At 37.4% G+C, this 11237-nt stretch overlaps 1 protein-coding gene across 1 annotated transcript in view; it reads left to right on the top strand.

Moving 5' to 3' along the window:
* The first annotated feature begins 10530 nt into the window (after positions 1-10530).
* HPGD (15-hydroxyprostaglandin dehydrogenase) overlaps positions 10531-11237 on the top strand; it is a 27507-nt gene continuing 26800 nt past the window's right edge. Inside the window, exons 1-2 of the mRNA XM_006906308.3 lie at positions 10531-10649; positions 10950-11073. Coding sequence (XP_006906370.1) covers positions 10557-10649; positions 10950-11073 — 217 coding nt within the window. The 5' untranslated portion in view covers positions 10531-10556. The remainder of the gene's footprint in view (positions 10650-10949; positions 11074-11237) is intronic.

Genomic DNA, 11237 nt, shown 5'->3' on the forward strand with positions numbered 1-11237 from the left:
AGCTCTGAGGCAAATAGCCAATTAAAACTAGGCTCATCTCTGCAAATTTCTCTGTAAGATTACTATGCACAATAACCCAAAGGGTTATTACTTCAATTACCTAAAGTAACAGGTTGATGATAAGACCCCCTCATGTTTTCAAAGTTATTTGCAGTGATCCAGACTGTATAGAGGGTGTAAATAAGGAATTAGAGGGTGTAAATAAGGAATTATAGGAAGTATCAAATTAGAGGGTGTAAATAAGGAATTATAGGAAGTATCAAAATGTTTTGAAAAAAATATTTCAATGTGATTGAGTTTCACATCTTTCATTCTCTGGATTATAAACCTTGTATTTATGCTTTCATACAAGAAATATTGATTGAGTGTCTTCATCCAATTCACATTCATAATTGCAGGTACCCAAAACATACTAAGGAGTCTAAATTAGAGGGTGTAAATAAGGAATTATAGGAAGTATCAAAATGTTTTGGAAAAAATATTTCAATGTGATTGAGTTTCACATCTTTCATTCTCTGGATTATAAACCTTGTATTTATGCTTTCATACAAGAAATATTGATTGAGTGTCTTCATCCAATTCACATTCATAATTGCAGGTACCCAAAACATACTAAGGAGACATGAAATTTTTAAAAAAACTTTAAAGAATCGAAAATTATGTTAATGTATTAATTTTATCAGAATAGAAATTTGCCTAAAGGAAAAATCAGCAATATATTTGGATATATATTGTGTGTATATGTGCATATATTCGTGTTTGAACAAACAACCATTAAACCATTTGACAGTTTATTCTGGCATAGAACTGAAGGTCACATGTTTAGTCTCAGTGTGTGGCAGATGATTTTCTTTTACAGTCTCTGACAACACCCTTAATTCCAGCTATATTGGTCACACATTTATTATCATGAACAGAAAAACAAGTACAAGTAGATTGGGCCAATAACATCATTATTTGCATATTTATGAAAAGTCTTTTAAATTATGCTCACTTATTTCTGTCATATGCCCAGGTTATATTGCCAATATAATCCTACATTGGATCAGGGATCTATAGAAGGGAGGTGGTTTTCAAGTGGCTACATATATGAAATGTATGTAGCACAAATGATTCCTGAGATTGTTAAAATAAAGAAACTAAAGAATACTAACTCTTTATGCTGGCAAAATCTTACCCATCTCTCAGATCCATGTTAGAAACCATTTCCTCTGGGAAGCTTAACTAAACTACCTTCCACGAACCCCCACCAATAAATAATTTATTCATTTTTTTTTTCTATTGTGCTACCTCTTATATTTTTCGTAAGACTCCTGAACTGCCACATCTATTATAATTTACTTATTTACATATCTGTTTGCCCTATTAGATCATGAACTTATGATAGGGATGAATTCTTATTTCTCCAGCTCCTAGCTCAATGCTTTGAACATTGCAAACATTCATTGAAAGTGTGTTGATGCATACTGGTAAGTGAAAGAAACCAGCTTGAAAAAGCTATGATGCCAAATACATGACATTCTGGAAAAGGCTAAACTACGGAGATGATAAAAAGATCAATGGTTGCCAGGGGTTGAGTGGAAGGGAGGAGCACAGGGGATTTTTAGGGTAATAAGACTGTTTCGTACAATACCGTAATGGTGAATACACATACAAAATACATACAATGGTTCAACACAAAGAATCAGCCCAGTGTAAACTATAACTTCTAGTTAATAGTAATCTATCAATATGGGATCACCAGTTATAACAAGTATACCACACTAACGTGAGATATTACAAGGGGAATGTGAGGGGGTGGAAACAAGTGGGGGAAGTGAGTAGGATGTATGAGAGCTCTGTACTTTCTGCTCAGTTTGTCTATAAACCTAAAACTTCTAAAAGTTAAAGTCTATTTACTCAAGAAATATATTAAAAAATAAGATGTTTAATAAGATTTTGTTTCAAGTTACTGAGCAAAGTTAAATTTTTTTTCTTCAACATTATAACAGCCATTAGAGTACTTAAAAATTCTAGTGTCAGCATATTAATATCAATTTGGCCAAGCCCGTAGTTTGAATTTCTTAGATTCTTTACATTTCTGACATACTGCCAATAATCATTACTTGGGAAGGCAAGTATCTCCTTAGTGGATTTTCTCAACATCTAAACATATTTTCTTGTCATCAGCAACCATACCCTCTATCTGCTAATGTTTAAAGTGTATGTGCATACAGAGGAAGGGTTTCATGTGTGGTAGTAGCAGTATTTATTTGAGAATTCTGAGTGGAACTTTTATAACATGAATTTCTTACGCTGATAGACTATATTCGAACTGTATATTTTTAAATCTAAAATGTCTAGTCTATCTTCTTTACCAAGACAAATCTTTAAAATATTACCCCAATATATACTTTCCACTATTGTGTGTTCAATACTATGAAACTCAAAGATACTGAAATAATTAAGTCATTTAAAATTAGAAGTTAACTAGACACTCTTATTTTCTCAATAATTTTTTTTTTTAGTTACAAACTAACTGCCAGGCCATGTGTGAGGAGCTAGGAATATAAGAAAGAATATCACATAGTTCCTATCATTAAGGAGTTTGTGCTTTATTGAGTGAAAAGGACAAGTGAACAATTATAATACAGTACAATTATTTCTACCACAATGGGTAGGGTTAAGGTCATTGGTGAGTAGAAATTGTCCACAACCAATTGCTTTCGTTGTGAATTGGAAAACGTTGCAGGGTTGAAGTAGACTGAATAAGAAAGAAGATTAGAAAAGGAAAGAAAAGATGATGAAAGCGTAAGAATCTTACTGTGGTCTGTGACTTGGGAAAGTGGGGAGACAATGCCGCAATTCACAGAGATATGGCACTTGGGAGCAGGACCTGACTCTGTGGGCTCTGTTAGGGGCGAGGAGGGGAGAGCGATAAATATAGGTGGAATTTCAGGTGCAAGAAGTGGGCTTTAGAGTTGAAGACGGTTACATCTAGAAAAAACTGATGTCGTAGGAATGAATATGCGTATTCAGGGAGTCTATACAATGTGTGAAGATGACAGAAGGCATTAACATTTAGAATATTGTCCTGATAGATTGCAACTCTTTAAATAATTTTATATATAACAAATTGAAGTATATTATTTAACTCCACATCTTGTCACTGTTTTACCAGATGTAAATATTACTATCTATTTATTACGAATAGATCTATCTTGTCTTATACTCTTCAAAGGCAAATTTGGAATTTGTTAGTTTATTAACAAACAAAAACGAATATTCCATTTACTAAAAACATTTTATGTTTGTCATCGGCTTTGTATATTTAACTTGGAATGTAATTTCTAAAAAGAAAAAGTTAGAACTATGACTATGAAATTCTATCGCATGTTACTATTGGCAAATACTTTTGCCATTTCTAATGTAGTTGTGTATTTTTTGAAACTGAATGAAATTTGAAAAATGTTAACTTTAAAAAGCAAGCTATTAAACACACTTTTTTTTTTCATATGTCTTTCTGAAATCTAGAATTATTTTGCTTATTTGACTTTTCGGTTTGGAAATTATAGTAATTTCCAAATTACTAAGAGCTCAAAAATAATTGATTCAATATTCAAGCATAAAATTATGCTGGAGATGGACGTCAGAGTAATCCCACTAAAACTTCTGGAATTTAGGTATGCTAGCCTCTTCCCCAAACCCACTCCCCAGAGCCTCATCTTAACTTCTCTTTTGAAAGATAATGTGGCACCTGTCACATTCTCTTCTAAGTTTTTTTCATAGCAGCTCTTCAATCGCAAAAGAAAATGCTTAGACATTGAAGAATGTGTGGATTAATATTAAACTTATTTTAAAAATATCCACGCGATGCCTTTAAATCTTCAAAACTTTGTGTGATTTTCAGATCATGTCTGCTTTGTCCTTTCTGGTTCAAATAATGTTCTCCTGGGTAAAGGAGACTACAAACAAAATAGCATCATAGAAACTGTGGATACTCAAGTAGCATCTGTTGCATCAACTGCTCTACCTCCTCTCCACCTTTATGCATATATATAATGTTTTGTTTTGTTTCAGATATTTTAAAGGGCATTTTATTACCAGCCCCATGATTTAGAAATCTCAGTTCATGGCAGACTTTGACGTTCATAAAACTCTTCAAATCTCAGGCCCTTCTTTTCATTCTTCTACCATTCTTAACATAGCTAGCTCTTTCTTATTCCCTTCTCAATTTCAATGTTGCTTCCTTGGAGTCCTGGATCTCACAGAATCCTTCCTCTTCCCCCACCCACGTCACTCTACCTCAATCCTGTTTTGCTGCTTTTGTATCGATTATCACTACCTGCAATAATTATTTTTCTGTCTCCTTCAACTAGATGGTGAACTCTATGAAGGCAGGAAGACTATCTACTGAGCCAAGGCAGGAAGGCTTACTACTGACCCAAGCTTGTAATAAATATCAAATATCTGTTAAATACAGTGCTACTAGCTTGTAACAAAGATCAAATAAATATCTGTTTAATATAGTGCTGATATTCAAAACATTAACTGGCACAGCACAAACACTGCACAATCAGAAGGGGTGCCAGATGTGAATGACTGAGGCTTCCCTGGGGGATTGGACATTAGCCTTAGCTAAGTCTAAGCTTATGATATCTGCCTCCTGTCCAGGAACTTATTACTATTTTCTTTATTAGCTTTTTTAGAATGCTTTTCGAATTTGTAGCTATAACAGTGACCACTTTCCGTTGTAAAGCAGAACTTTGTGAATATTTCCAATAATATTTCTTTATATTGACCCCTAGTCATGAGCTCTTTCTCATATTTTCTCTGAATTTTCCCTAATCTGGCTTTTGAAAGACTAAAATTTTAACTTCGGCATTTCTTTCTTTGGCCAATATGAATACTGAGCTGTTCCATTTATTATAAAATCTCAGTGTACAAATCAGTTCTTCCATTTGAATTAGAATTCAGTACAGTCATACTTTTCCTTTTTCGCTTCATCTATCTTCAGATAGTCAAAACTGACAACAAAGTCAAGTATTTTTCGCATGCTTTGCTTATTCACTTGAAAATAGACAAAATTCACCACCCCACCACTGTAGAGTCTTCTCACTGTGTAGCGTTGCCCACCTGCTCTACTCATCTCCATGAGGTAATAATTTGTTTAAAGTCAAGACTCGTTTCATCATTTTTAAAAAATCCTTGCTACCAGCACTGTGACTATAAGTGGGAGAAATAATTTTAAGTTAAATTGAATTGATTTAACCAAGCTGGATTCCAATACCAATGGTATAAAAATGGTATGAAATTTCACATTTTTTTCTTTTTCCTTCTTTTTTGGCCTGAATAATCTCTCCTTTAGAATCTTGGACTTTCAGCTGTGCATGTGTTCTCTAAATCCCTGTCTCTGCTTTCAGATCTATTTTTTTTAAACACTTACCCTGCCATATTCTGCTTCTGACTGCCATCTACGAGTACACAGTAACAACTGAGATTATATTTGCCTATTTATGGCGAAATTTAAATTTCATTTCATTCATTACTCACAATCACTCCTATTTTATAATTCTTTTTCCTGTTTCTTTCATATAAAAATTATCAAGAAACCTTTCCAAAATATCTGGGGCTTAATTTTATCTAATTATTTCCTCCTTCTTCCAAAGCTTTTGCTAAAAGCCAATCTTTTGAAATGTGTTCCAACTTTGCCAGGAACTCCCTGGGATCAACTGGCATCTAATGAGCTTCCTAGTACTGTGCTAGATACTTTCACATACATCTTATCACTTACCTTTCCTGTTGACACTGTTATAAAAACCATCATCCCCATCTCAAATTTTATATAAGTGACCTAAGAAAGATGAAGTGACTTGCCTCTGGTTACGCAGCTGGTAAGTAGTAAGCTGGAATCCATGTCTATTCTTTTTTGTATTTAGGAAGACTTCCCTTCCAGTTCTTCTATCTAAAACTCAGTTCAGAAAAATTATGGTACTCAACATCATCTAATCATACAGTTACTCAATGTCCAGGATCTCATTTCTACCATACAATTGTAAAATTTGTGTAATTGTATCAACAATGTCTTCTAGAAATGTTATTCATTCCAACAAAAATCAGAAACAAATGGTAGTAGATAATGAGCATCATAAAATTTGGCAGACTCTCAAATACACACACACACATACATTTGTGTATGTATATATATACAAAAGTGTATATATATATATACATACACAAATGTATACATATACACAAATGTAAATATATGTTTATATATATTTATATATATATATTTACATTTGTGTATATGTATACATTTGTATATAGTATTAGTGATCTTGGACTTCCAGCCTCCAGAACCATGAAAAATAAGTTTCTGTTGTTGAAGCCACGGAATCTGTGGTATTGTGTTACGGCAGCCCTAGCAAACTAATACACTACGAAAAGTTAGAGTATCTCCTCTGTATTCTGGAGCTGAAAATCTATCCTTATCATCATTGTTTTCCCATTGTTTACTAAGTCTGTATCTCTAAGTCCAGAAATAAATATTAACATTAAGAATAACCCAATAATAATAATTTCTCAATCACCAAATATGTGCCAGGCACTATACTGGGTGCTTCACAGAATGTCAATTTATTCTCCACCTAACAGTGCAGGAAACTTAGGACCTCAGAGATTGATTAATCAGACTAAGATCATACAATTAGCAAAGAGGAAGTGACTGCATTTGAACATATATCTGTCTAAGACAGCTGAGTGTGGTGGAAACAGGAAAGACTTTGGAGCCACATGACATGGTTTTGAACCCTGGTTTGTTGCTAAAATTCAGAGTGACGGCTGAGTGTGTTGCAAACAAGAAAGGCTTTGGAGCCACATGACGTGGTTTTGAACCCAGGATTGTTGCTCAAATTCAGAGTGTCAAAGTATTGGGACAGGTCACTTGTCTTCCATAAGCCTCACTTTCTTCATCTGTAATAACAGGAATAACAATAATGTTTACCTTTCAGGGTTAGTAAAATATCATTACACGAAAGGAACAAGAACGCAGTAGATATACAAGAATAGTCAGCTTCTCTGTTGTAGCTTATACTAATTAGATAACTGATCTGTCTCTGTGTGAGCTGGGGCCTGTGTCTTGGTGCATCATGGGGCGTCTGCTCATTCCTGGGCACAGGATGAAGGTAAATCGAGTTAAGAGTGGTCTGTCTTAGCAGGTCAGAACTGAGTCTACTAAGACTGCTGTGTGTGATAACGTATATTTGATCAAGAAATTCTGATTTGAATTTAAGTCTATTTTTAATTTGTAGTTCTTAAAGAAATCACCATTCCATCACGGCTGAAAGTACTGCTCAGCTACAATGGTCTCAAAATATGTTTTAAAAAATGTGCCACTCAGGAGTCAGCCACTCCTTAAGCCACTCCTTCAACATTCTAGATAAGTGACCTAGGCCCAGTTCCCTAACCTCTCCAAACCTGTTTGCCTAATCTGTAAAATGACTACAATAATAACTAACTCACAGTTTGGTTGTAAATAATAAATGCAATTATATATGTATAGTGCTTAGTGATAACAGCATTTACATAACACTTGCTATGTGCAATGTGCCAGTCACTGGTCGAAGCATTTGACATATTTATTTGACTCAGTACAGTGTTCATAACAACTTTTTAAATGTGTACTATTATCATCTTCATTTTACTGATGAAGAAACCGAGATTCAGAGAAGCTAAATAATTTGCCCGAGGTCACATAGCCTGGTGCTGTGGAGCTAGACTGCAACCCGAGCGGTCTGCTTCCGCTTGTAACCTTTACGGGATGTCTGCCTCTGAGCAAATCATTTTTTTCTATCCAGTACTTGTAATTGCATGAAAGAAAAAAATTATCCCTTTTTATTTGTTACTTAATTTTGTATTTTTGTTTTCATTTTGAAAGAACTTTAAACAACTAAATAAAATAGAACCTGTAAACAGGAACGCTTTCACAAAATTACATAAGTGATAGTTTTTTTCAGATTTCACTTAGTTTTAGCTAAGAATCACATTTTTAATGACACAAATCATAATGATAGATATATATATAGCTAATGCAAATGAAACCGAATAATACTATGAACATAGAAGCTGAGAAATGTATATCAAAACACGCAGTATGGGAGGGGATGTGTTTACTGGGTCGAGTGTTTTTTGATTTTAGAATATACTATACATAATGTCCTGTAGACATTTTTAAGTCGCTATGTACATTTAATGTAAAATGTTAAATATCAAAACATTCCTCTTCAAAAATATCATACCAGCGTGTTTTTCCAATATTATTTTAAAGTCACATTAAGGTAATCATGCTATATGAGACATCTCACCATTGAGTTCAAAGTTTTCAACTTCTCCTAACACATACCTCATAATTATCTGTACGAACACATACCTTGGGTAGCCTTGTGCTGGATGCTGGAGACATCCAAAGATAAAGACATAGCTCTCCTTGAAGACATTCAGAGGGGCTATGACAAGGTTATCGGGCATGGAATGTTGCCTAGTCAATGCCCTGGAGTTTAAATATTTTAAAGATTTTAAACATGATCAGATCTGTTTTAGGACTTTTAGTGGGAGGACTTGGATTGTGGAGATTGAATTGGATTTAAGAAATTTAGGTGCACAGAAGTAAATCAGAAGGCTAACTGCCCTCGTTACACAGGAAAAAGTATAAGGGTCTGAATGAAGGCCATGGCAGTGGAAATTGAGAACAAAGAAAAGGATTAAGAGGTACAAATTACGCCTTTGATTCCAGTCTTTGTTATATGCTAAAAACAAACACACAAACTGTTTCTCACATCTTTCTCTTTTGCACATGTATTATTTATTAATACTTCAGAATAATTAGTTAGAACTAATATTTACTGTGCCTTCTAAATTCAGTCACACTATTTATTGTCCTGAAAAATTCAAAGTATTTCTTTTTTCCATCCTTCTTTTCCTTGTGCTCATCAGAGTACTTTGCATCATTTACCACTGCTTTCATCCTGGATCTATTTTTTCCCCACATGTGCTGCATGTAACGTTTTGCATCCCCAACAGGTTCCTGTGTCACTCCAGTGGTTCCTTTTGTCTCTTTTGTTCTTTCCTGATGAAGAAGCTGTTCCTTTTCTTCGATGTCCTGTGTTGGGTTTTTGTTTCCTCTTTTTTTTTTTTTCTTTTTGTTCTCTGCTGTTCTCTTTCAATATGATCCCTCAACTTACTCTTCACATTACAATTTTAATGATCATCACAGAATATAAATCTTCTCTCCTTGTCTTAGTTTCTCTTTCAATATCCAATTTCAAATCTACTTTGGAGACCTGCTTCGGTAGCTTACTGACAATATTTATCTTACACAGGCTCCCCAGGCCGGTCCCCCCTGCTGAGCCAATCACCTTCCTGGTGACTCCTGTAAGCAGCAAGGAAGCACACAAAGGTTATCTCTTCCAGTGCTTAGATTCTTTTGTTCATGAAAACAAATGCTAACAGGGGTTATTGAGCTTCCAAAAAAAAAAAAAAGAAAGAAAGAAAAGAAATGGGGCCTGCGAATGATAACACGAAAAAGGGGGGGGGGGGAAATGACTAGATCAGCAAAATAACCCTGGCTAACCGCATCTCGGCACACAGCTCGGCACACACTCAAGTTCCTGGAGGGCAGGGAACCTCGGTCCCATGCTTAATTCCGAGCCTCCAAATCTGGTATGATTCAACGAGTAAGCATTCCATCCAGGCAACAATTCACTAGGCTAATAGCGAGCTGGAAGTCCTGTGCAAGTAAATGACCACAGTTCTTGCGGAGCACCCTGAAGGTGAAACGCCATCCATACTGATCTGAAACCGAAATGCCAAAACGCTTCCCAAAGCCCCAGCTTTGAAATGATACGACTCAGGGGTTTCGGGCCAGAGCACAGTTCACTTCTCATCTCCAAAATCTGTAGAAGTTTGTCAAAAACACAACAAAGTGAAAAAAATAAACACACAAACGATCAAAAAACAGTCGTGTTAGTTGCCTCTGCCCCCTTCCCCACCTCAGTGGCCGTGAGATTGGAATTCGGACAATAACAGTAGATTGAGACAAAAGAGCAACATCCCTATAATGTTGCTTCGTTTGTTTTTGTTTTTGCTTTTGTTGGGGTAGGGGGAGGGGTGCGAGGCAGCGGAGGACCTGGGAGCAGGAGGTGGAAACCAAGCTTTCAAGCCTCTCCTCTGCCTTCCTTTTATGGGGTGGTCTCCAGCACACTGAAGAGCAATCTTTTTTAGAAATAACATTTCTGCTTCTCTTGTCTGCTCAGCGCCGGTAACGCAGCCAAAGCTTCGGGGGAGGCGGTGACCAGGGATCGGCTTTGAGTCAGGAAGGCAAACCGCGCAGCTTGGCGCTTGCGAGCGCTCGGGGCTAGGTGACACAGTCCAGGGTCCCCCGGCGTTGGCTTGACAGCTTCATCCCCGCCCACTCGCAGCAGAGCGCCGGGCGGGGGTGCACGCGCGCGCCGGGACCATAAAAGCCGCGGCGGCGCGGAGACGCGGAGCTCGCCCACTGCCCGAGCAGCGGCCACACCATGCACGTGAACGGCAAAGTGGCGCTGGTGACCGGCGCGGCGCAGGGCATTGGCAGAGCCATTGCAGAGGCGCTGCTGCACAAAGGCGCCAAGGTAAGAGCGGCACCGTGCCGCAGAAACTTGTCTGCTCACTCCGAGACTCGCTCCCCACTTCCCACAACAAGCCAAGGGGCTCCCGGGGAGATAGGGAGGTTGCATCTCAAGCGCCCACCTTGCTACTTCGAAAAGCTGATGAGGCCGATGGTCTCGAGCAGACCTCGAAGGCGGCTGGGAGAGAAACCCAACTTTAGTTGCAGAATGTCAGGTCCCGAAAAGGAGCATCTTGCTGTTTTATTTACTGTGTGTGTGTTTCACGAGCTGCGCAGTACCTGGGCTCCTGTCCTCTGTCTGTAGGTAGCGCTGGTAGATTGGAATCTTGAAGCAGGTATGAAGTGTAAAGCTGCCCTGGATGAGCAGTTCGAATCTCAGAAGACTCTATTTATCCAGTGCGATGTGGCTGACCAGGACCAACTGAGAGGTAAGAGAGGGAGATCAAGCCATCAACGCAACAGCCTTGAACAAGCAACAACCTGAAGGCAGCCCTGGGCCAGAGAACCAGCCCTGGGGCAGACAGCTTGGCCTCCTCCTGGAGAGCAGCTCCTTCCAAGCTACAAGGGATAGCTCAGAGTGTTATGTTTCCTG

Source organism: Pteropus alecto, unplaced genomic scaffold, assembly GCF_000325575.1.
Source record: "Pteropus alecto unplaced genomic scaffold, ASM32557v1 scaffold50, whole genome shotgun sequence".
NCBI classification, from domain to species: domain Eukaryota; kingdom Metazoa; phylum Chordata; class Mammalia; order Chiroptera; family Pteropodidae; genus Pteropus; species Pteropus alecto.